We start from the raw sequence: 26,829 nt of genomic DNA on the forward strand, positions 1-26,829 counted from the left end.
TCAACTTGTAAGTTTGTGTTTATTACAGAAACAACGAGTGAAAAAACAACAACAACAACAACAACAACAACAACTGACCCAATTTGCAATTAGATTTTTATGTAAGCCACGAGAAGACATCTGATCAAAGTTTTCATACATTGTGAATAAAACATTACACAAGCATTTTCTGATCAGGATGGCAGGACACCTCCAGTGAACTTGTGGATTAAACAAATATTTCAAAGATATAAGCTGTTGTGGGAACCACAGACTTGGTCTGGTATGGTTTGTGGTTTTTTGGTGGTAGTGGTGAGATAAATCCCCTGCACTTCATTTCCTGCAGCAGTCCTTAAAAAGGCTGAAGGAAGAAGAGAAATGAAGTCAATAAGTCTTCTTCCAGGAGCGGATGTACAGCTGGATTGGGAGAAGGGGATTTCTGTTCTGTAGACTCTTGTGGAAAACATCAAAATCCACCCTCCTCACTCTGTGAAGATAGTCCTCCAACACCACCTGAAGCACACATCACAGGAGAGTTTGGTTTCGGCTTCAACAGGTTTGACCTAACAAGCTCCCGTGTAAACACCGACTCATCCTCCTACAGGTGTTGTTCATATGGATATGACTCAGACCTTCATAACATGGTTTAGTTGTTGGTTAGGGTACTTGAACAAGTTTTTAACTGCAATTGCAGTAGAAATAAGTAAACACATACACCACTGGCCATGTCTTTTTTTTGCCCCTCCATATCCTGTGAGTCACTGAGCAAAATGGAGGTGAGTCAGAAACCTGAAACTAGCCAAAAATTGACTATGGCCACAGATGTACACTACTGAGTCTTAAAAATGCTACTTCTATGGTTTTATATTTGGGTATAGAGGACAAAATTGCAGCTTGACTAAAGTAGGAAAACAAACAAAATGTCACCAAATGATTTGAAAACCATCTGCATGACTACATCAGATAAGAGCATTTTAGCTCTCTTAGAAATCTGAGTGATCAATGTCATAAAGAACTTTGCATTCATATTGCTATGGTATTTGTCCTCAGCTCTAAAAAGGTACCCTCTCAACTGTAAGGTTTAAATAAACTACTCATGTGTTAATATAAAAGAACCTAAGCGGCGGTTGTGCGTTTCATGTCCCTCAGGCTTCACTAGGACTACTCTGTTTTTACCCTGCTGTTTCACATGACTCATCCGAGCCTGCCGTTCATTTAAATCAAATCGTCGGCGCGGTGAGAAACGTGAGTGTCTGTGCCGGCTTTCTTGTGCGGGCAAGAACACTGAGCTGGAAAAGTATCAAGCACATGCATATGGACAAATAATACAAGTCCACTGCAGCGTGAACATCATAATCTACACTCAGGAGTGCAGAGTGATTTTTGCTGCAAACTGCAGAGTTGGAGAGCTTTTCAGCTTTGTGCTGTAGTAGATGCAGGTCAGTACATCAGCATCATTATCATCTGAAATCATTGTTTTAGATTCAGAAAACAGCTTCTGCATGCAGGTATAAACAGTCAGCTTAAAACAGTGTATTCCTTTTAGGAACCAATTGTGAGATAAAAGCAGTGCTGCATTTTTAGCTACTGGGAAGTATTGACTAACCCTTCGGTGAATTACATCACTTCAGTGTTGTAGAGTAAAAATTTCCAGGTACTCACACTTTAGTAATGCTGTTAATAAAATTTTAGAAACAATTTTCTTTTTTTTTAAATTCAGCTTTAGTCATATAATGATGCCATTTCATCTCCAAAGAGATGAGCTGCAGTTTTCTTACACAGCACTTAGTGCAAGTTCTTTACATTTTCATCTGAATACATCTACTCTGAAAACACAAGATACATCCTGAGTTGGCAGATATTTGATGATGTATTGTTCAGATTTTACACAGGTAGCAGCAACATAATGACATCAATAATTAAAAACAGGTGTTGATTCCATAAGTTGTTAGTTTTTTGTAGGCAACAGTCTAACATATTTGGAGGACAATAAAGCAGATTGCTTTGATTAATCATATTGTGCTTCATTCTCATGGTACCAAACACGTATTACTTTAAATTCAGTACGCTAGAGTACTAGTGCATCTCAACTAACTCGACTGTGAAAATTTTTTTTTTTTTTTAAATAATTTATGTCAAAAAGGTAAACTTTTACATCTTCTATATCCACAACACAAAAAGTGAAACACCTCAAGCTTTTAAAAAAAATTGGTTGAGGCTCCTTTATCACAAATTACTGCAGTGATGAGTCATGGAGGTGTTCAACTTAAGTTATTATTGATCTGTTACTGAAGCCCAGCTTGACTTGACGATATCAGTTTCAGCTGTTTCTCATCTTTCTTAAATGTTCTATTGGATTGATGTCAGGAGAGTTGGCTGGAACACTGAAGCACAGTAATCGCATGCTTAGCAAACCCTTTGGTAGTATTTTGGACTTTTCTGCTGGAAAAGGACTTTGCATCCTCATAAAGCTTTTCAGCAGATGAAAGCATGAAGTGGTCTAGAATCTCCTGGTAGATGGCTACTTTGGACCATTGAGCACGAGTCCAGTAGTTCTTCTCCTTAGCCCAGGTATGACACGTCTGTCTTCTCTCATTCAGGAGTGCGCCGATAATAGGAATGTGACAGTTGTGGCTTCTTTCCTGAAGCATGGTGGCCCTTGATGCACCGACACCAGCCTCAGTCCATTTCTTGTAAAGCTGGTATTGACTTTTCTTGACAATCCTCTCAAGGATGAAGTGATCCATGTTGCTTGTGCACCCTTCCCTGTGTTTCTGACAAAGTTTTACTTTCCAGTCGATTTTCCATTACCTTGCTTTCATACAGCACTTGAGAAGCCAGCCTTTCCAGAACTTTCTGTGACTTACCCTCGTTGTGAAAGATGCTGATGATTGTCATCTGGACAACTGTCAGGTCAGTGTCATCCCTGTGATTGTGTGTATTCGCACTGTTTAAATAGTTCTAACAAAAAGGCTTGAAGTTTTCACTTTACATGTCATAAATATAGAATTTGACAGTTTACTTTTTAAATTAAAATGAACTTTTTCAAGCTATTCATTTTTTTGGAGATAGACTACAAATAACAAGGATCAAAACCCTTCTTCACCTCTTTGAAAACACACACAGCAAAGGACTCAACACATAAACACATAACACTTAAAAAAAAACAACAAAAAAAAAAGCAGGCAGCTTAATCACAGTCTTTCTTGTGGACACTCAACTTTGACTACAACGTCTATCTGCGTCATGAGAAAAACACTTTGTTGCATACTTGTCTGTTCTAAAAGTGAATTTCTAAACTACCATCTGTGATTAAAACCTTGCGGGACTTGAATCATTGGAATAATTGAATCATGCTGAATCTGTGATTCAAACATTGACCTCAAATTTTATCTATCAACTTCTGTGTCAAACTGACCCAGCTTTCATGCTGAAGATCACTGCTGGAGATAAGAGCTGCCTGTGTAGCTACAAGTCACTGTCCAAATAGTGTTTTGATGAAGAGTCCAGTGCCCAAGTCCAGAGGCAACAAATAAGGTCAGCAGTGCAACGATGAGCATGCTCATGTTTTTGTTTTTAACATTGTGTGCCATCAATTTTCCTCCTCGCTCAAACTGCAAATGATGAGTAACATCCTGAGGCATCTTGAGAAAGGACATTCAGCTAAAATGACCTAAACTGAGTTTTTTGGCCATAAGCAATGATTGCTCACTACCAGGCCCAGTGGCCAGATGTAACCCCCATTTGTTGTTTTCCCCAAATGACAGCCAATCTGAAGGGTTGTTTTCACTCTTTCTTGTATATGGTATACAATGATCAGGCATAACATTAGAACCACCTGCTTAATACTATGTTAGTTCCCCTTCTACTGCAAAAAAAAATAGCCCTGACCCAGTGAGGCATGGACTCCTCTTCACCCCTGAAGGTGTGCTGTGGTATCTGGCATTTGTTTGTCCATTATATCCCAGAGATGCTCGATTGGATTGAGATTTGGGGATCTAGGAGACCAAGTCCTAACACCTGAAACTCATAGTTGTGCTGGATGCATTATCCTGCTGACAGAGGCCAAAGCCATCAGGGAATACAGTTTCTATGAAAGGGTTGGTGCTTTCAGTGAAAGATGGGGGGTCAGCATGGGCACCCTGACAAATCCTTACACTTACCCATATATTCCTGCTTCTAACACATCAATGTTCAGGACAAAAAGTTCACTTGAAAGAGATGATCAGTGTCATTCACTTCACCTGTCAGTAGTCATAATGTTGTACCTGCAGATCTGGTTTAACTGTGCAGTCACAGTTAAAATCAAGTTTTCTCAAACTCATCTTTGGGCACGGCAGCTCATTGGCACAGTGGGTTTACCGTTTATGTGGTTTCTTCTCCCACTGAATAATATGTTTTCTTAATCGCCACGATTTCTAATGTAGCGTTACATAAAAGTTAACAGATCTTAAAAATATGCAAATTTTAAAAAGTTTAGGCTTTTCCCAAATTAAAAGTTGCGCTTCCAGAGATATCGCATGTAACAGCTGGAAAACTAAAGAGAGACATATCTTTGTGCCCTAATTTTAAATGTTTTCGTCTTTAAGCAGAACGCCATCGTGCTTTTTTAAAAATAAATAAATCAATTCTCGCAACTTACATCATGGCTGCACAGAATAATCAGTTCTGTGATCTATCGCCTCTCTGCGGATCCTCGTTTGTCAAAAGGCTTAAACTGCGATTGCTTCTTACAAACAATGACTTGCATTCATTTTTAGTTAATAAGCAAGACTTCTAAACATTTTTAAACCTCCATATGTAATCTGTCCTAAAGACAGAAAAGTGGGAAATCAACTGGGAAATATAACGTAATCCAATGCAGAAGCTCAACTAAATACAACTTTATGTCCATAATTGAGGTCATGGTGCTGGAGGTGTTGGAGGTGCACTGACTGAACTGCACTGAACACTGCTGTTAATATTCTGGATACTGGACACCTCATTAATATCCAAGAGAGGTGATGTGGATTTCCAATTTCATTATCTTATTTTAACCCCCCCAAATAGATCTTACAGATATAGAGCCGTAATTTTCAAGCCTAAAGGAATGTTTGAAAAGTCAATTTAACTCTTGATAAGAAGTGATGAGGATACTATATTTGGGTGCAACAGAAGCCTGAAAAATCGCTTTGCCTTGGCCTCAGTGGAAGTCTGTTTTTCTGGTAGTCTGAACAAAAAGAGGAATCCACTAGAATAAATTGATGGGCTCAGTTCTTAAAAGCTTTTCATGGGAGGTTAATTAAAGCTCTGAGTCACTTTAAGACATTTTTTTTGGCATATTTGACATTCAGATGAATTTTTCTCCAAAATAAATATAGAGCGATTTTATACGAAGCAGTTCAGAAGGCATACAGAGGAATGTCAGCATCAAATTGTCAAAGAATAAAACCATGACCACATTATTTGACTTACAGTGGGGAGGAAGGCTGGAGTGGCAGCTGCTGGAACATTGTGGCTAAAGGATTGTGCCTGAAGGAGAGAGCACAATAAACAGAAATTAAATGGAAAGAAAAAAAAAATTATCTACACTCGCCCACACCAAATATTTTAAAACGCGCCCACACCGGCCTTTTAGGGTTGCTTTTCTAAAGACCGTTCACCCACACAGAAACAACAGGAAACGGTTACATCTCATGTTTGTCTGCCGTCACACAGCACATACCTGAAGCTGTGGGACGGACTGGTTACAGTGAAGAACTCAGGTCTTTTTTTGTTCTCTCATGGACACAACTTACACATTTTTGTGCTTCTCTTGTTATACAAAGGAGCAAGTGAACATATTGACACACTGGCAGCTCATAAACTACACTTGCTGCACTGAGACGTCAATCAAATCACTTTTTTAGGAGCTAGACTTCTGCGATTTTCGCCCTGGTTATTGGCTTCTCTTTAATTTTCAAAAATAAATCCGACATATTCGATTTAGATGAATGAAGTTTGTGGTATACTACACAGTAACCAAGAATGACAGTAGAGACTCTTACAATGAGCAAAGATGAAACATGTATGCATTATTTTGGTGGTAATTTGTTTTTCATGGTTTCTTGGGAGAGTGGCTTGTCAGCTCAGACACCATATCGATGGTATGCAGTGTATCTTTTAAAAATTTGATCGGGACAAGTGGAAGTCAAAAGCGATGGCGACTAGTTCCATCTTATACTTTGACGTGTCATCAATGTTCTTGCAGAGCAGCATGACTCCTACTGGGCGTTTAGGGAGGCTGAATACTTTTTCCACACTTAATCAAATCTCCCTGAATTTCAAATCAATTTGTAAGTAGTTTGGTTAGACTTATTGCTCCATCTTGGGCCACCCAATTTTCATGCAGTTGATTCTTAACAGTAACAATAAGCAGATAAGAAACACTGGCTAACTTAAATCAAATCAAATCAAATCACTTTTATTGTCACATCACATGTGCAGGCACACTGGCACAGCACATGCGAGTGAAATTCTTGTGTGCGAGCCCCACAAGCAACAGAGATGTGCAAACACAACAACACAAACGAGCAAAATACAAGAATGGCCAACCTGAAACTAATAAATATATGTACAATATATAATAGTGTATGCATTTCTGGATGTGTATACTAAATATTTTCCTACGTGTGTGTGTGTGTGTGTGTGTGTGTGTATACACATTTTTACAAATTAAATAGTAAAAAAAAAAAAAAAAAAAAAAAAAAAAATTTATATATATATATATATATATATATATATATATATATAAAATAATAATAATAATAATAATAATAATAAAATATACAGAGTTGAATATGTGCAAAACAAGTGGCATTTATATACAGTGTGGAGTGCATAATGTTGAAGTTCCAGTAGTGAAGCTGAGGTGTCTATGACGTGTTCAGCAGTCTGATGGCCTGATGGAAGAAGCTGTCTCTCAGTCTGCTGGTACGGGACCGGATGCTGCAGAACCTCCTTCCTGATGGAAGCAGTCTGAACAGTTTATGGCTGGGGTGACTGGAGTCCTTGATGATCCTCCCCGCTTTCCTCAGGCAGCGCTTCCTGTAGATGTCTTGGAGGGAGGGAAGCTCACCTCCAATTATCCGTTCAGAGCACCGCACTACTCGCTGGAGAGCTTTGCGGTTGTAGGCGGTGCTGTTGCCATACCAGGTGGTGATGCATCCAGTGAGGATGCTCTCAATGGCACAGTGATAGAAGGTCCTGAGGATGCGGGGGCTCATGCCGAATCTTTTCAGTCTCCTGAGAAAGAAGAGGCGCTGCTGCGCCTTCTTCACTGTTTTGTTTGTGTGTACTGACCACGTAAGATCCTCAGCCAGATGTACTCCAAGGAACCGGAAGCTGCTCACTCTCTCCACAGCAGCGCCGTTGATGGTGATGGGGGTGTGTACTTCTCTGCACCTCCGGAAGTCCACTATCAACTCCTTTGTCTTTGCGACGTTGAGGGTGAGATGGTTGTCTTGACACCAGTGGGTCAGGGCGCTGACCTCCTCCCTGTAAGCCGTCTCATCACCGTTGGTGATAAGACCCACCACTGTAGTGTCGTCCGCAAACTTCACAATGATGTTGGAGCTGTTAGTGGCTGTGCAGTCGTAGGTGTAGAGTGAGTACAGGAGAGGGCTCAGTACACACCCCTGTGGAGCACCAGTGTTCAGTGTGATGGGGGATGAGGTGATGCTGCCCAGTCTGACCACCTGGCGTCTGTCAGACAGGAAGCTAAGGATCCAGCTGCAGAGGGAGCTGCTCAGTCCTAGATCCTGCAGTTTCCTGTCCAGCTTCGAGGGAACGATGGTATTGAATGCTGAGCTGTAATCTACAAACAGCATTCTCACATACGTGTCTCTCTTCTCCAGGTGTGACAGGGCAGTGTGTAGTGTCAGGGCTATGGCATCATCAGTGGACCTGTTGTGGCGGTATGCAAACTGTAGAGGGTCCAGTGAGTCGGGTAGTGCAGAGCAGATGAAGTCCCTGACCAGCTTCTCGAAGCATTTGCTTACGATGGGGGTCAGGGCTACAGGTCGCCAGTCGTTCAATGAGGAGATGGTGGAGGATTTGGGTACAGGGACGATGGTGGCCATTTTGAAGCAGGCTGGGACTACAGACAGAGAGAGGGAAAGGTTGAAGATGTGTGTGAACACTCCAGCCAGCTGAGCCGCGCATGACTTGAGGACGCGGCCGGGAATCCCGTCCGGACCAGTAGCTTTGCGTGCGTTCACCTTCCTGAAGCACTTCCGCACATCCTCCTCAGACACAGTGTGCGCTGCAGGTCAAGCTGCAGGTCAAGCTTAAAAACATCTTAATACAGGAAAGCACCTGACACTTAGATCCAGCAAGGCTTAGAATACGGTGATGAAGTGTGAGCCCTTACTAGCCAACTTACTTGTAACTCAAAGAAATAGTAATATGAAAATACAGAACACCATAACAAATGCACAGCATGTTTAAACCCAACCATTTTTTAAATTATTCCTAAATGTTAATTTTGAGATTATATAAAAATATTGACTTGTAAAGAGAATAGTTTGTTTTTTATCCTTTTAATGAATTAATTTTTGATTCAAGTTTGGTCTTATATTTAATTTAAAGTGTCATTAAAGAGATTTTAAAACCAAAAAACAATGTAGTTGTTCATCTGGCTCACAGTAAGTGTTCCTATCACTGGTGTTGCTACACAAGTACTGCAAATAAGAACTAAGACCCATTGAGAAGTCAGTCTTGAAAAGAAACACATCAAGGACGGATTAATCTTGTTTCAATGACCAACAGTGTAGGAAGAGTACCACTTCTTTTAAACCTAGAAAGGAGTCTGTAGAAAAGACAAATATGACTTTAAGCACACTGTGAATTAAAAAAAACAAACAAAAAAAAACATTAGAAGTCATTTAGAAAAACTGACTTTATGATAATTAAATGTAACATTTTGTCTGAATTAAAATTTCCAGTTTTAATCATTTTAAATATGCATTTATTTTAATTATAAAAAAAAAACACAAAAAACCCCCCCAAAAAACACACATACACACACACACACACACACACACACACACACACACACACACACACACACACACATATTTTTGTGGGGGTATCTTATTGACATAATGCTTTCCCTAGCCGCTTACAATCAAAAATGAACGCGTAACCCTAACTTATTGTAGTCCTGACACTAAAACCACATTTTGACTCTTAAAAATGCCTTCAAAATGGGGGCATTTGATCCCCACAAACATATGTAAACATACCACACACACAAAGAGGTCATTACTTGCATAATTTGTGTAAACTGGCTCTTTGGTTAATGGCTATAGCCACAATAGGAAAAAAAATAACATTACATCTATTCATGGCAGAGAAATCATTTACATTTTATTGTTTACACTTTAATATCACACGTCCTTTAACTGTTGGCGACACTCCTAACTGGTATAAAAAAGGCTCAAATTAAAACAAGTAACTGCTGATGAATGTTTGGGAAGCCACTTAATGAAAAAGCCTCCTAAAGTACAAAAATCAATGAGGCATGTAAGTGGAGGTTAATAAATCTCCCAACTAATTAGAGCTACATTAGTTAGACAATACTCAAACTGAAGACATTTCCAGGGCATTTTCAATGTGCAAGACGCACATCACAGCATGTCAAAGCATTATGTGTCACTGGTGTTCATTTACATTATAGCACAGCTTTTTGTTCATGCTGTTTTGAGTGGATTAAGAGGTGTTCATGAGTGTTATAAAACACAGTAATGCGGAGGAGAATTTTACTTCATCTCGTCTCTGAAACGAGTCATAATTTCAATCAACAGGTGCTGCAGAGGCATTATGCAAAAATATGTTGTGAGCTTGGCCAGCCTCGATGTGATGCTGCTGCTGAGTTCAAGGCCTTTGTGGAAATCCTGAGTGTGTTAACAGATCAGCCTGGTTATGTTCTATACTGTAGAAATACCGCACTGAAAGACGAGTGTCTCCCACTAACAGGTTTACAAAGCCTGATTATTTCCCCTGAGCACCACTATTATCCAAAGTAAGCTTACATTTGAACTGGGTGAACACAAACATGTAGTTTATAAGAATGCAATCCAGCAAACATATTCATGTGCAGTGCTGACTGAACATATGAAAAAAATATCCATCTCTCTTTTTAACTGTAACTCAATTGAACTGTACTTCGATGTCGATTTGTCACCTGAAAATATTCAGTACTCATTAGGGCAACATACTGGACAACACTGACAAATTAGAGGAAGAGCAACACAATGGCAGAGGTAAAGACCAACAAATTTTATGTTGTTTTTGTTTGAAGTTAAACACAGTTTGGAGTTCAAAGGGCCGACATAACCGTGCATATGTTGTGTGGAATTTGTTTGTGAAAGATCCAAATGTTTTTATTATGCAACTTAAAATACACTTTGTAACTGCGGAATATTAGAATATTTCTAAAAGCTACTGTGGTCAGCTGTTTTAAGCCCCAGTCACACACGGTTACAGACCCACGGACATTCAATGGGTTGCTAGGGAAAAAAGTGTAATTTTATATACATGAATGTATATAAAATATACACTCATGGTTCCAGTTACTATATGAAATTGGTCGCAAACTGATATATGCCGATCACATTGCTGTAGTTGCCTGTATTCTGCAGGGAAGATGCTAACTCGTGTGCAAGTTAGCATCTTCCCTTAGCATCTTGCATGCAAACAACTGCCAACTACTTGCTAACTGGTACTGAAACTGTGTTGCCTTTACTACTGCAATAGTTATGTATTAAAAAGCGCAACTTTTATTTTGAAAGGAGATATTCTCCATTTCCCGACTGCTTCGAACTTACTCGGGTTTCACTACTGCTTTCTCCATAGTTGGAAAATGTTTGCAGACAAGTTGGTGTCTTTCATGCAAACTATCAGCAACCTACTAGCAATCAAAGCATTCACGAGGTTGTTTTTGGTTTAAAGCCCTCTTTGTGACTGATTTCACCTGCAGCAACTACCAACCGACCCGTCAGGAAATACACATTTTTCTAGTCACCAGGGGGTCACTGACCTCTTTTTAGGCCTATGTATCTAAAGAGGAGGAAAAAACAGGAGGAAATTAGGCCTCCTGTTTTTGTTTATTTTCGTGAACAGTTCCTGAAATTAACAATAAGTGCCAATGAGCTTTAAGCAAAAGCAAGGCAGTCACAGAGTGGCTGGATGATGAGAAATATTCAAATTCTGTTGTTCAGGCTTCCCCTATGGTACCATATTCTCAAATGAGCAACAACTAGCCCTCAAATTCCCACTCAGACTTCAAAAACCACACAAGGGTGCTTACTCATCTAATGTGCTCTCTTGCTCTCCTACCTTACCTCTCAGGAGAAAATGAAAAAAGGTCATTTGCTATGCACTTTATGTTGTTTCATACACTTGCAGGCTTGTTGCACTTGTTTCAAATGGGATATGGTGCTGAGTGTTGAGTTAATTATTCTCAAAGCTTTTCTTTGATCTGTTGTCCCTTACTTTGGACAAAAGCCTGAACCAACTGAGTACATGTCGATGCATATGTAAATCCCAGAAGCCAAGTTTCATAAACTAGCGAATCATATATAAAAGTAGCACTAAAAAGAACTTGTTTTTGCCATGTGAAACATCTATACAGGAATATGCCATGTGCATGTGCATGCAATGTAGACCTTATTGTGTAGGTGAAGTACATACATGTTGCAGGTGCACGTGAGCCTGACTGGCGATGTCATACACAACATCCCGAATGTTCTGCTCCCGGCTGCCCCGGATGAAATCCTCCTGAGAAGCTCCGTGCTGGAGAGACACACAATAACAAAAAACGGTGATGTTTGTGCATTGAGTTCACAGCTGTTCTTTCAATTTAACAACAAAAACTATCTCTGCAGTTCAGCTGTCTCCATTTTAGCTCCACTTCCCACACGAGCCGAGTCTTCTCTTTAATATGCTGAAAAAAGCACCGAGTTGGCTCCTGGAGCTCTATCAATGAAATGTGACATTGTGCTATGGGGGCATATCACCCCCACACTTGAATAGTAAAAAATAAATAAATAAATACGCAAACACACACACACACACACACACACACACACACACACACTGCAGCAGTGTTTACATTACAGGTTTTGTTTTTTGTTTTTTTAACTTGTCAATAGATAAAAATGCTCTGCTTTGCCTCTAGTAGCCCCTGGACTTCTGCAGAACTGCAAAGGATGTTAATTTTATGTTTGGTTCCAGGTGCCTTGCCTCAGTGCGTAGTCGGCTCCCATACAGTACCAACAGTGTGCAACATTAGCGCCGCATCATTTCAAAGTTTCAAAGAGTCCAAAACCCATGCGTGACCATCTTTTTATATATAGTCTATGGTCACGTGCAAACATGGACAGGATACTGAGTGCAGGCCATTTAATGACCATAGCTGTCTTTAAGAGCAGAGGTTCTGTGGATGTTATACAGGAAGCATTTTGTTGCTCCTTGATATTCTTATATTGGAGCCTTAAGTAGCAAGAAAACTGTATTAAATGACATTTTCGTATAAATAAGTAGTTACCCTGTTAAAAACCATGGCAATTTCCGTGTTATCACCATGTTATTACTGTGGAAAATTTTTGCACGATATAATAGTTTTTTGTTGAGAACCAGCTGCGCCTGACAGAGGTCTCTTCCTGTTAAAAGGGGATTCGTCATTCCCACCATTTACCAAGCGCTTGCTCACAGAGGGGGTGCGATTATTTTTACCCTGGAAGTTAAAGCAATTGTATTTAATTCAAATAAATTATTTACAATTCAATGACAATATACATTTTTTTTAATTAACATAATGTAAGCATCAAATCCTTTGCAATTTATTTAAAAGTGGTAAACACTTCAGTTATTGGTGTTTAGTGCAGTAACTAACATCACACAAAATGCAGTTTAACACCCCACCCACACCCCTTTTAAGAAAAAAAAGAAAAGAAAAAAAAAAAAAAACCAACAACAACAACAACAACAACAACAACAACAACACAGGTCACTGGTAGAAATAATAATAAAGTGTATACTGTATGCAGAAATGCATATCAGAACAACCAATTCAATCCCAGACTAATTCCCATTTTTCCATAAATGTATTACCCTGGCTCCAGATAAGCACAACGAGCTGACAAGATAACAACAGGTCATTTTAACTGATGATTTTCAGAATACCTCCCACCTTTCCAGCGACACTAACGACTGTGTATGAAACTCAACAAAAAAGTAGTGAACATAATCCACTGTTACAATCCCACATTTAATGTCTACTAGTATTCCTGTTGATGTTGAAAGTCTAGCAGGAATGTTGAGCCTATTCCAAGGTGGAAAACACATTCATGAGCTAAGATTGAAATTTTATTCAAGACTTTAATTCAAGGAACTAAATTTTGTGCTTTTCCACACCTGCAGACATGTCGCGTTTTAATAAGTTCTTTCAACTTGTTGGATGATGTGGTATTAATATAACTCCCACTGGTGCGTCTGCATATGTGGCCACACATAATGATGTGACAGCAAGTCAAGGCCACTAAGAAGAAGAGAGAAATCAATGACTGGTGTCCATTATTGACATCCTGCAGTTTACATGGATCATTAAAGCAGCAAAGCCTGTTCTATTTATTTCACATAAACTGAAAGCATTGATTCCTCTGCACCATGAGCACTTTTCCTCCAGCAGAATATAAAATCTTACATGCACGACCATTTGCAGGTTACCTTATAGCTGAGATATAAAAAGGAACAAAAGTGATATTTACAGCAGAATTTAGAAAAATTATTCCCTACAAACAGCATTACATTAACAAAGATTAATTCTCTTTGTCTGTAACATCTTTATATTGTTCTGCGATTATTTAGTGAATATCTCAAGACTCGTATGTTTGGTTGGTAACAATGATCTATTCTTTTTGTACCTAAAAAAATATATATATATATACACTCAGGTGTTCAAGGGTTTTTGAATTGAAATAAATAAATTAAACTTCAAGAAAACTTGAGAAAGTGCTAAATGAGCTTTTGGGAGATGCACAAAATAACTGTTTCTGTAAACATGATAGGCAACTTTTGGAAGCCTGGTAGCCACTGGGACTTTGGAGAGAACAAAAACTATGAAAGTTTTGCTGTGTACCAACAATATTACATTAAAATATGTCACAATAATTCAAAACAATGGGGAAAAAAAAAAAAAGCCCAGAAAGCCATGAAAAGCTAAAAAAACAAAACAAATGTCATCAAATAATTTTTTTTTCTTTCATATTTGCAAATCGACCGACACAGAAAGAAACAAACTGCCTTCAGACCACATGGTTGTGTGATTAAAAGTTTTCAACTTTCAGCACATAGCATGTAATTTTTCTGAAACCGGACCAAAGTGTTGGTCTTTTGTGATATGGCATCTGTACGTCACCTAAAATAACGTATTTAAGATTTAACTGAAGTTTAGACTGTCGGGTTTATTTCAAGGATTTTAACCAAATACGGCATTGACCATACAATACATAGAAATCTTTCAGGACTCCCTGTAAATCACAACTAGGTTGGACCTCCTTTGTCTTCAGAAGTTCCTTAATTCTTCACGGCACAGATTCAACAAGGTGCTGGAAACATTCCCCAGAGATTCTGGTCCACATTGACATGACATCCACTATTTGAACCTCCTGACCACCACATCATACACTGATTGAGATCTGGTGACTCTGTGGGCCGTCTGATTCATTGTCATGTCCAAGAAACAAGTTCCTGACCTTGCACATTACCCTGCTGTAAGCAGCAATCAGAAGATAAATCAGTTAGTATTAGTATTAAGGGACACGAACTGTAGCGATCAGCCTAAAGTATGGACGCGAGGCAGGATAGATCTAAGCTTTTATGCTGTTTTACTAAAAAATTTTGAACTTAACATCTGAATTGAAACTCACACCAAACAACGATTTTAAAATCTCCTAAAACTGCCACTCACTAGGTATTTTCTCTTTTTCAGACCTCTCTGTAAACCCTGGAGACTTTGTAGGAAACTAAGACCAGCCGATCTGACACCAACAACCACACCCTGTTCAAAGTCATTTAAATCACCTTCCTTCCACTTCCTCCAGCAGGTATGGGTTGCCACTATGCAAATGGCTGAACAGATATTTGTGTTACCAAGCTACTCAACAGTACCTAATAATGTGACCAGTGAGAGTATATCTGTCTTCTCTTTATTTAAATCTTTGTTTTATTTAAAATCTGTTGTGGTGGTGTAGAAAAAAAAAATCCCTCTTCAATAAATGATGGGATTTCCAGTATAATGTTGCATAATTACACAGTACAAAAACGTAACAATAACATTTATATTAACCATGAAACAATTTACAAGCTGGCTTGATTTGGAAAATGGAGACATACTGTATCATTAGTTAAATTGTCATTTGTTGTAATCAGCATCTTTTTGAATCAAGACAGGTTTCTTTTTGGACACATGAGGAGATTCATTTTGCTCCGATAAAAAACAAAACAAAACCAAAAACCAAAAAAAAGAAAAACAGACATTTGACAAAATCAGCTATCATAAGCTTTTATTAGCATATTCACCACATACAATGAATGACTGTTGGATTAATAGTAATTATTAAGTATTGTTAGCCCTATATATGATATTCTGGATTACTTTAAAATATTTGAGTAGCAGGAATCATAATTTAGCAAATTGATATCTTCACTGTTCGATATAACGATATATATCGGATGACGATATAAAAACGTCTAGTTCCATTTTACGCTATCGTTTGTTTCGTGGTGTCGCAAAATAAACTGTTTACGGCAATATTTTTTCATGGTTTTGATGGTCACTGTAGTGGCTATATTCATTTCTTAAAGTTCTCTCTTTCTCTTATATTTAATATAACCACGACGGACGGACAAGCGCCTGTTTTTATGCGTTGTGGTTAGCAACAACGACAGTAGCACCATTGCGTGTCCGCTTGCTTATGTTCCACATAAACCTTTCACAATAAAGCTCAAGATCCTGTTGAGACTTTTCAAAATAAACTGAATCACATGAAAGAGCAGATTATTTACGGATGAGAAGTAAAAAAAGAGCCGCCAGGTGCTAAAAAATAAACCTTAGACTCAAACGTTAGAACAGGCTTTTCCCGGCAGCACGCCGTGTAATAAATACTCACAAAGAAAACGGCGGCCGTTACAACTTATGTCTAAAAATGTATCGTTTCATGCATCGGTTAAAACACTCGACTCCAGCTACATGACGCGCAGCTGGAAACACTTCCCGCAAGTCGAGCTGCCTGAGATTCACAGAATTTACAGAAAATGTTACATTTTTGTGATTTATATCGTTATCGGACGATAGAATTCTATATGGGGATATGAGATTTTGGTCATATCGCACAGCCCTATATGTTTACATCTCAGACAAGCAGATAGTAGGGACTAAACTGAGACTCTCAGTTCTAGGTCTGCTGGGGGGGGGGGGGGGAGAGTTGCGAAGGATGAGCTATTGCGGGAAAATAATGGAAAAAAGTAGAAAAGGGGGGGGGGGGGGAGTGGAAGGCAATAATAAAAGTGACGTTGAATATGACAAATTATTTCCAGGAAAGATGATGAGGGGTTCCTGACCATCCAATTACCTCTAACCAGACTACCTGCAGTGTCTGCCTATTATCAGTTGTGTAATTTCTACCTTTTTCGCAGTCATTTTCAGAATTCAAGCATCAATGAAACACAAAGTAACACAAATTGTGTACCCACACTGCCCAGCTGTTACACTGTGTGAGTGAGAAAAGTCAGGTGACAAAATCCAGACAAAGCAATTTGGTCCTGTCTTTGGATTTGTTATTTTTGCACTCACAACATAATATTTATGAATGTAATGTCAGAACTTCGACAGAGGCAGACAGATACTGAGCAGAGTGAAGAATGACTGCAAACAACCTACAAAAGCTGTGCCGCAGCTTGTAGTTCAAGTGTTATTTATGGTGCCAAATGGAATAAGAGCACAAAGGTGATGATATCTCCACTGCCAGCATAACTTCAATCAATATTTCATGTGCCTCATTTAACAAAAGGATGGAACAATCCAGACTGTTAAAGCTGTTGCTATTCTGAAAGTCCTTTGTGCCAATTTCAGAAAATGATAGAAGCTTATCATATGGCAGGTTTTTGCTGTATTTTTAAGTGGACTGTTCGATGCACTCACACTCACTATACTTCAAAAAACGAGAATGTCATTTAATACTATTTTCTTGCTACTAAAGGCTCCAATAGAGGAATATCAAGGAGCAACAACAGGCTCCTGTATAACATCCACAGAACCTCTGCTCTTAAAGACAGCTATGGTCATTAAATGGCCTGCACTCAGTATCCTGTTCATGTTTGCATGTGACCATAGACTGTATATAAAAAGATTGACACACATTGGTTTTGGACTCTGTGACTTGAAATGATGCGGCGCTAACGTCGCACACTGTTGGTGCTGTTTGGGAGCAGACAGCGCACTGAAGCAAGGCACCTGGAACCAAACATAAAATTAACATCCTTTGCAGTTCTGCAAAAGTCTATGGGCTACTAGAGGCAAAGCAGAGCACTTTTATATATTGGCAAGTAAAAAAAAAAAATCCCACTAACGGCACTTTTCACATCTCAGTTTAGCAACTTTTACAGCCCTATATCCTCTTTTAAATTACTTTCCACTCAATCAGTGCAAAACAATCACTCTGAATAATCTGTACTTCATTTAATTAAAACATCCACCACATAAGTAGCATAAAATAGAATAGATGATTACTGCATCCATTCTTTTTTGCTGCCCTTTATAAACATCAGGCTTTCTATGTGTTGTACCAATCACAGTGTTTCCTGCAGTGAGTTATGGTGATTGAAATTCCACAAAGGGCCCTGAACAGCCTCCTGCAACTAAATCTGATTTAAGTTGACAAGTGTATAAAATACAATTAACATTTGTGCATACTATTAAATTTATTTCAATGAAACTAAATACACTGTGACCTCGTGCAACAAGTGAGTGGGTTTACCTTTAAATCCTGCAGATTTTGATGCGCGTCACTCCCTGTCAGACTGTGACAGAACTGAATGGAGCTCACAATGAAATAAACTGCAGGACGTCAGTCAGTGTTAATGAATAAAAGATGAGAGAAAACTCTCACTGTTCAGACTGTACATTCTAGTAATCCTGCATGTAAATAGTTCTGTTACAGACTCAGGCAATTCAAAGCCTTTTACGGTTCAAGTAACAGTCACCCACACGCATAGTATTTTCATTTTGTACCTAACGAGGTGCTTTCGCCATCACATAAAGATGACACACATCAAGTTTTTATTTTTAAGGGAGGATTTAACCCAAAGCCCAAAGGTACTGTGACATGCTGACTGGGGATCAAACCACCAACCTCACAATTTATGGACAATCTGAACCACAGCTCCTTAACCAACTGTAGGCTTGTTGTTCCAAATATTAAAAACAGTCCAAATTCTTTCAACCAATAAAATGATCCATGTAGTGCATAAAGTATCGGATAAAGTACTGAGTATTAATCACTCCAGTTGTTTGTGAAAAAAAAAAAAAAAAAAGGTTTTATGAGATTGAGGTGATTCAGAGGTTAACAGCAAATTAGCTAGCTAGGTGACAGCTACAGATGACATGCCTGCAGTCATGTGAAAAAAATATTTTTTTCAGGAATCTCTGCAGTCGGGTAAAAAAACTTAAGTACACCCACACAGCTTCCAAGGGAGTTAAGAGTGTAAGCTACAGGTGCTGCTAGTCACATGCACTTAACCCTCTCAAGGCAGGCGTTGCAGATTTGCAACAGTTAAACACTAACAACCTGATTTTTTACTCAGAAGTACCCCTGCAGGACGTGGTTGTGTATTAGCAACTAAAACTTAATTTGAGCCTGAGAGGGTAAACTAATAATCAGCAAGTGTGAGCACCTGTGTAAAAGCCAGATGTTTGGGCAGTTTGCCAGATAGGCGCATTCACGTGTGTGTGTTAACACAATGCCAAGGAGAGGACGCCCCAGCAAATTGACTCAAAGGTCTGACTGCTCAGTGAAAGAAACTGCAAAAAACTCAAGAGCTACATCTCTGCAGGCCTGATGTGATACATCCGCACAAACGCCCCATGCCAACTGTCAAGCACAGCGGTGGAGGTGCATTGTGCGTTGACTGAACTGCTCTGTATACCAAAGAACTCTACAGTCAGACTGAAATGCTGTAACAGGTCCTCAAAAGAGCTGTGAACAGAAATGTGCAAACCTCAATGAACTGAAATAATGCCGCAAACACATTCCTCAACAATGATTTGAGATGCTGATAAAGTCATACAGAAAATGATACTACCAGTGGTGGCTTTACAAGTTGCTGAATTATGGGGTAATTTCAGTTTTGGTTCCCATTTTCACAAGACTGTGAAGACTGTGACACCACAACTATAACTTTGGAGATGTTAAAGACTAAAACCTAATTACCAATGACATTTGGAGAGTTACTGCAGTTGGCTGACATAAGAATGTGCCATCTTGTGGGTAGCTACAGTGTTTTTTAGACTAGTACATTAGCACAGTGAAGCTCTAGGATGAAGGTTAAATTTTCCTCCATAAATATACACAAGGATGCTCAGCAGGCAGAGATAAATGCCAGAGCTTGTGAAATTAGCCCATCCATAACACAAAGGATGTCATTAATATGCAGCTGTGTGGTTTGGATTACTTGCTGTGAAAAAGTTTTGATCCCAAGCTTCATGCCGACCCTGCCAAAGAGTCATTGGAGAACAATGTGAGCCCATCAGCTGCAGCATACACTGTCGGTTTCTAACTAATCCAGGTGATTGGACCTGGAAACAGGGTTGTTACCTCATCTAACCTATTAATTTAACAAGCAAATAAATATGAAATATTTTTAAACTAAAACGCAGCAAAAGAGAGCAGACCTCTTAGATCCAGTGGAACCTATACATGGACAGTCAGAGCTTAAAAACCCTCCTTGGGGAAGAACAGCAGCTATTGTAACAGCAATTTGAACAAATTAGATACAATTACAGCCCATTAGACTTAGTTGAACAGAAACATTATCCCTGTGTTAATCAATAAACCCTGTTTATGTGGCATATTACAACCATGAAATCAAATCAGATTTTTTAAAGCCTGTGTAAGTGCAATGTGTGACTTAACTGCAAAGGTTCACATCAGGCTGTGGTGTGTTGTTCTAACAGTACTATAAATCCAGCTTAACCAGTGAGCTGTGCTGGAAAAGCATTTTCTGTTGCTCTTCAATACAATTTGCTATAACATAAAAGTTTTTGTCCTGTCTTTGTGCTCCATCCTTCCTATCCAGCAAAACCAAAAAAAGAAGAGGTTACCAATTAAGTTTGAATATTATATTTTGGTAATTGATTAAATCTTAAGACTCATATATGAACGGAAATTTAATGAAATTCAATCAAGCAAATCTTTGTAAATAGAAACAAGAAAGAAAAGATTTTATGGCAATTCAAAAGATGAATGTTGCATCAAAAAAAAAAAAAATCAGATCCCCTTGTGAATGTTTGCAGTGATTTGATTGACTGTTTAAACAACATTAACTCTTCAGTCTACTTACCAGCCCCTTTTCCCTCCTCAACTTGCTCCCCTTGTGCTTTTTTAAACATGAGTGATTGTTCGAGTATCGGGACAATTTATTCCATCGCGCCTGCCTGCTGTGTCCAAGAAATTCAACTCCTGTTTGCTAATTGAGGGAACATTACATTATAACATTTTGTTAGTTCATTAGTGATGTGCAAGTCACCCTGCATGGATAATATGAGCCGAAGTGTGCATGTGTACATGTGCAGGGTATTACAGCACACCACCAGCGCCCTCTTAAGGCAGCAGAGGGCAATGACATGAGGTAGGTTTTGTCACAAGGCTTCGAAGATTTTAAGGGCACCACCTGCATGCTACATTCAATAGTCCAAACGCATCTGCACAGCAAATACAGCCCAGCACATCCTGGCTCCCTCTGCATCGCCGGACTGTTATTGTTCTGGGTGTGCGACAGATGGCTCAGCGTGTGGATGCAAATTGTTTGAGGTGTCTTTTGTTTTTCTGCTGTGCCTGCAAATATGCAAACTAAGAGGGTTTTGCCATATTGTTGTTGTGTAATAATGCCTCACAGTTTTGTTTTCGGTTTATGGTGGACAAAAATTTCAACACTGTTCCAACAAGAACGTCACTGACAACGCGGCAGAGTCGTGCCATGAGTCGGTCAAATGTTTGCTGGCATGTGTGGGATTGCCTTATGTTACTTTTGTGAGGAAGATTCAGACTCAGCTAAATATGAAGTAGCACTTAAAAGATCCTTCACTGAAAGTACTCTTAGGTTTCTGTTACAAGGCTAGAAATGCTTAAATTACATCCATGCCTTCTGAAAAAGCCTTGCAAAGTTTATATGCAATTCAGGCTTCAAGTTTTCACATCACTCTCGTGTAAACTGGACCATGATTGGCTTCTAAACTGGATGTGATGTTAATAAAAATTCAAAAACATCCTGCTTGCATACACAAAAAAACCTTTGATTTTCACGGGACTTGATTTAGTTGCCTGAGTAAGGCAACATTAAAGTAAACGCTAGGGTATGACTCTTGAGAAATGAATTTAACACAATAAATAAGAAATAAATAACAAAGGCACATTAATCTGCTGATGATGATACCAAAAAATCATCTGGCTCAAGTCCTGAATTTGTTGATTTCCTGGGTTTGATTTGGGTCAACAAAACCACAGTTTATCAGACGTGTCACCTTCATTAAAGTCTCAACAGCTGCAGCTCAAACCTCACCCAAGTTTTTCGCTCCTTTGGGCCTGAAATCAAAGAAAAAGTTCAACTTACCAACATGCAGATGTCCATGGGCAGGTAGACTTTCCGTCGGCTGCTGTGATAAGGAGTCGCTCTCAGACATGTTATGATTCCCTGAGCTTTACCGATGTGACTCGCTGCGTGGTCCGCTTGGACATTTTTGACACCTGCAAAGAAAGACAGCCACACAGTTTGGCATCACCTACTATAATTCATTTTCACAGGTAAATCACACTCCTCACTTGAGGCAAAAAACAGGTTTTTGTTCTGGAAATAAAATGCTGTGTGGATCAAAACCATTAATTTTTTTTCGTAACACCAAAGTACACCAATTAAAGCATCTAAAACAGACTTTTCTCATTTTGAGGGGCCCAATCCTAACTACAGTCCTTCCATTTTAAATGTCTCCAAATCATAATCCAATCTGACACCTATAAATTTACTTCAGTGTTGATTAAATATGTATTTGGCACAGAGTAATAGCCACAGCCTTCTTCTAGCCTCCTGGCATATTTACTCACAATGTGACACAATTAGAGGGAGGGGCCTGCTGGTATTACAGAATGATGAATCCACCAGCACAAAACACCAGAAACAATATTTGGCAGGATACAGAAAGCAGAAAGAAGACAAAATGAACAACAGACCATTTATTTTGACCTATATTTAAGTTTTTAAATGGCTTAAATGGTAAAAAGCAGAATTTGTGCTGGCTAAAATGAAACTTGTGAATTTGCTAAGAGGGTTAGACGAGCTGGCTTAGGCCGGCACAGCTGTCAGAGCAGAAACAATCACTGACCAGATAATTTTTTCCTTTTCACACTCTGTTAACTTTCACTCTCATATCCAGTGAAATGCTGCTGTGCAGAATCCGGCTGTGATTAAAGAAACCTGCAGCCACACGGGCACACTGAAGTGACAACACACAGCAGAGCTGAAAAAAAGAAACTACTGGATTTTGACTGGATTTGTTTCAGCAAACAATGACCCATAAAATATGGATGGATCTGCCCAGATAAAGGTCTTTAGGAGGGACTCGGGACACCCCTCAATTTATAATTACTGTTTGTCTTTTAGCTATCAACACAGTTTCTTACCTAAACACTCCAGCAGGAGGTAAATCAAGGATGACTGTGTGTTCTCTGAATACGCCTCCAGCTCCTGAAGGTTCCTGTAGGCTCTGTCATCCAAGTCCTTTTCCTGGTAAAACAAAGTTTTAATAACAGAAATGTCACTTTTCCCATTTTTAATTACGCTAAACAGCAGCTGGCAAGTTTCGTTTTTATTTCCATTAAAATAAGCCATTATTTAACCTCTAAGGGCACAGGATGCAACCATCTGACAGGTCTTGTAGATAACCCACAAAGCGAAAATAATAAATGAAAATTGAAAAAAAGCAAAATATACACATGCAAAGACAAGTTTATATTGTCACATTTAAGCAGTTATTCGTGTTCAGTTTCACTCATCAGCAACTTCATTTATTATATCACAATTTAAACTTGCAGCAATTTGAATTTAATGATCATCTTAATTTTGTCTTACTCTCTCTGTTATGATCCTCAGCAGCCATCTCTTTGTCAGTTTGTGTGTCCTCACTGCCTGAAAAACACCACACAGACTGTTAATTAGCTGAGGTGCAACACTGATTCAGATTGGTGCCCCTCAGCTAATTGAAGCCGAGGGACAGAAACACAGAAATCCGACACACTGCATGGCATGTTTAAAACTGAAATAAGACATCCAACATCCTGACAGTGTTTCCCCTATATATTGCTAACATGAAGAAAAAACATCTTAAAATACCCTGTATTCTGTTGGCTAATATTTACCCTCCACAGCTCAGTGCTAACTGGTTGGTTCGGAGGCTCATCTCTGTAGATTTCTTCTATAGCCGTCTTCCAAAACTGCATTCGCATCAAACCAATGGTCTTTTGGGAAACAGAGTCCTTCACCTTGTAGAGAAACAAATGAGCAAAACAATTGGTTGACGAGCCAGTTTGAGAAGGACCTGAAATTAGCCACTGTAAGGCAAGGCAAGTTTATTTGTATTGCACAATTCAACAACAAGGTGATTCAAAGTGCTTTACAGAGACATTAGAAACAAAAACAAATAAAAGCATGATTTAAAATTGATTAAAACAAGCAAGCAAACAAAAAACAAACAAACAAAACAGTATATAAAATCAAAAATCAAAACAGATAAAATCTGAACAGTAGATAAAATCAGTAGTTAAAATGTAAGTTTTGAAATTTAAGCTTAAGTGTGGATTTGGTGCTTTATTTAAATGCAGCTGAGAATAAGTAAGTAAGTACTGTAAGGATTTCATTAAATTCCTTTCTTTTTTAATTTTAATTAAGAGGAAAGTCAGGATAGAGGATAGTCAGGAATAGTGGCGGTATAACAGTAGTAGCAGCGGCAGTGACGCAAGTAGTAGAAAAACAGCAGTATTATCAGTAATCATTCTGCATTCAGCCTGATTGTACCAATACCTGCCTGTGCCAGCTCCACATTGAAGGCCCTCAGAGCCAGAGAAGAGCGCCGTGCCTTCTCTGGGAGGAGGAGAGAGGACAGGAAACCATCATAGTCTCTGGACCTGAGGAGGAGAGAGAGAACGAGCTGATAGGGGTGCCGGGAAGCAGATGAGATTTCATGTTTTATCCAAAAACATTTTCATACCCATATAACAAAATAGTCCCATTAACTTGCTACTTCTGTATAGCCTTTGACAACACTGTAATTTTGCATAAGTTGGACAAGATAACTTCAAAAGCCACATTTTAAAACAAACACTTTAAAAATAATAATAAATAAATAGGAGATTAAACAAACCAATTCTCTTAAATATGTTCAAACAAAAATAAGTTCACATCAAACACAACCGAAAGAGCTTGTTACCTCCAGTGAGTTTCTGACAGTTTTACTAAAAACTAAACAAAAGTACCTGCAAATAGGGATCCCAGGGAACAGTTCGGGATCCCAAAATATTAGAAAGTCTTAGTTGTTAGGGATTCTTTTAAGAAAAAAAAATTCAAGTGACCCACCCATATTCCTACAAAATAATAGTATTTTGAAACGATTGTTTTTCTAAAACATTTGATCTGTAAGTTCTCATATAAGAGCTCAAGCAACCAATGTTAACGGGTGGAGAAAATAAGGGCACAATATGTCTTTTTTTCTAGCACCATTTAGAAATTAGAATATTAGAGATCAGCTTTATAACACAGAAAAGAAAGTCAGCGCTGCAGATTTTGTTTAATCTTAGTGACGGACAATAACAATGATCATATACATACAACAAGGGGAGGTATGTGATCCTCGTGGCTTTTTTACAGCTGTTGTTTCCATTTTAGTTCATTTTCTGAAGATGTCATGATTTAAATTATGATCATATCAGTTCATAACAAGAATAGAACTGGTAGTTTCTCATTGCAAGCTTAAAAGGGCTTTGTTTTTACAGGCCTCATTGAACTGACCAGCAATGAGAACCAGAAAGTCCAAGGAATCCAGTGCAGATCTAAGGAGAAGTGTAGATTTACACAGGTTGGGGAGGTCTCGTGGAGCCATTTCTAAACAACTGCAGATTCCAAGATCATTGGCTTAAAAAATGTATGAAAGTACAAGTTATTCGGATTTGTCACCACTTGGCAAAGGTCTGGAAGAAGACCTAAACCAGGGGTCCCCAATCCCAGTCCGCGAGGGCCGGTGTCCCTGCAGGTTTTAGATATCACCCTGGGTCAACAAACCTGAATCACATGATTAGTTCATTACCAGGCCTCTGGAGAACTTCAAGACATGTTGAGAAGGTAATTTATCCATTTAAATCAGCTGTGATGGATTTAAACTGGGATTGGGGACCCCTGACCTAAACTGTCGCCCTCATATGAAAGGAAATTGCTTAACGATGTTCAAGAAACCCACTAAACACCAAGGCCCAACCCTGCCATCAGAATCAGAAAGACTTTATTTATCCCCAAGGGGCAATTAACATACAACAGAGCAGAGCGTTGAAGATAAGGGCAGGGCATAAACAGGCAATAAGAGTGAGATAATATGAATGAACTATAAACTGCTGGCGCATTAAAGAAATCATTAAAATGACATACAATTTATATTCATTTGAATAATTGGTGTATGTAAACTGTAGGTGTGCGATATTTGAAAGAAGTCTTGCATAGAGAAGTGTCCCCACAAAACTTAAAAACTTTAGATTGCTTCCATTTATTTATTTATTTTTTCAATAACAGGACGAAGTTTCTTGCTATAAGTGACCGGATTATATCTGCTTTCTATAAACACAGATTAGCTAATTAACCACTAACCCAGTTTGTGTTGCTAGCAGTCAGACCCACCTAACCAGATCCAGGCAGTACTTTTGAGTGTGTTGTGAGTCTCCCGTCGTGCTGGTTGATGCCCTCACACTCTGTATTTCGGCTGCTCGCTGGATACAAACACTATAAGGTGATATTTTCCTCTGAAGACCATAAACCAGCCGGGCTTTGCTGCATAATAATCCATGTTTCACACTAACACCAGCCGCCATGTTCCCCTTTAGCGTGCACCCCGACCTTGTGTTACATCAAAATAGTTCACCGACCACCTTGAACCAGCAGATTTATTTATTTATCAATAAAATAGCCAGCGCCCATGTTGTTAATTAATTTCCATTGAATATTTGAAATATAAAATATAAAAAATACATCTGATTTGTTAAATAGGTATAAAAGTCCTAATTCAATTGAACTGATTGTAGTTACCGGTGTTCCGGTAACACCACCGGATATGGCATGACTCTGCTGCCAAAATAAGAGCCGGTATCCTATACTCACATTTACCACAAATAGTTGATGATTAAAATAAGGGGAGATTCTGTTTGTTTTTGAATGATTTACGAACATATTGCAAAATAGACATGAAATAACTTTCATATCTATTCTTCTGACAACGATGTGCCACATAGCAACCATTATTTT

The 26,829-nt window shown here is 38.8% G+C and overlaps 1 protein-coding gene across 1 annotated transcript; it reads right to left on the reverse strand.

Annotated features, from left to right (window-relative positions):
• ndufaf6 (NADH:ubiquinone oxidoreductase complex assembly factor 6) lies at positions 1-26,574 on the reverse strand. Its single transcript, XM_085291320.1, has 9 exons — positions 26,209-26,574; positions 24,353-24,452; positions 23,688-23,810; positions 23,401-23,457; positions 22,953-23,055; positions 21,889-22,022; positions 11,692-11,793; positions 5,434-5,490; positions 1-492 (listed from the first exon to the last, which is right to left on the reverse strand). The coding sequence occupies exons 1-9, from the start codon at positions 26,397-26,399 to the stop codon at positions 364-366; spliced, it is 996 nt and encodes a 331-aa protein (XP_085147446.1). The 5' UTR covers positions 26,400-26,574; the 3' UTR covers positions 1-363.
• Positions 26,575-26,829: the final 255 nt, after the last annotated feature.

Source organism: Mchenga conophoros, linkage group LG11 (assembly GCF_057382185.1).
Source record: "Mchenga conophoros isolate Kocher_MC1m ecotype Shallow Benthic linkage group LG11, M_conophoros_male_GT1.1, whole genome shotgun sequence".
In the NCBI taxonomy this organism is placed as follows: Eukaryota; Metazoa; Chordata; class Actinopteri; order Cichliformes; family Cichlidae; genus Mchenga; species Mchenga conophoros.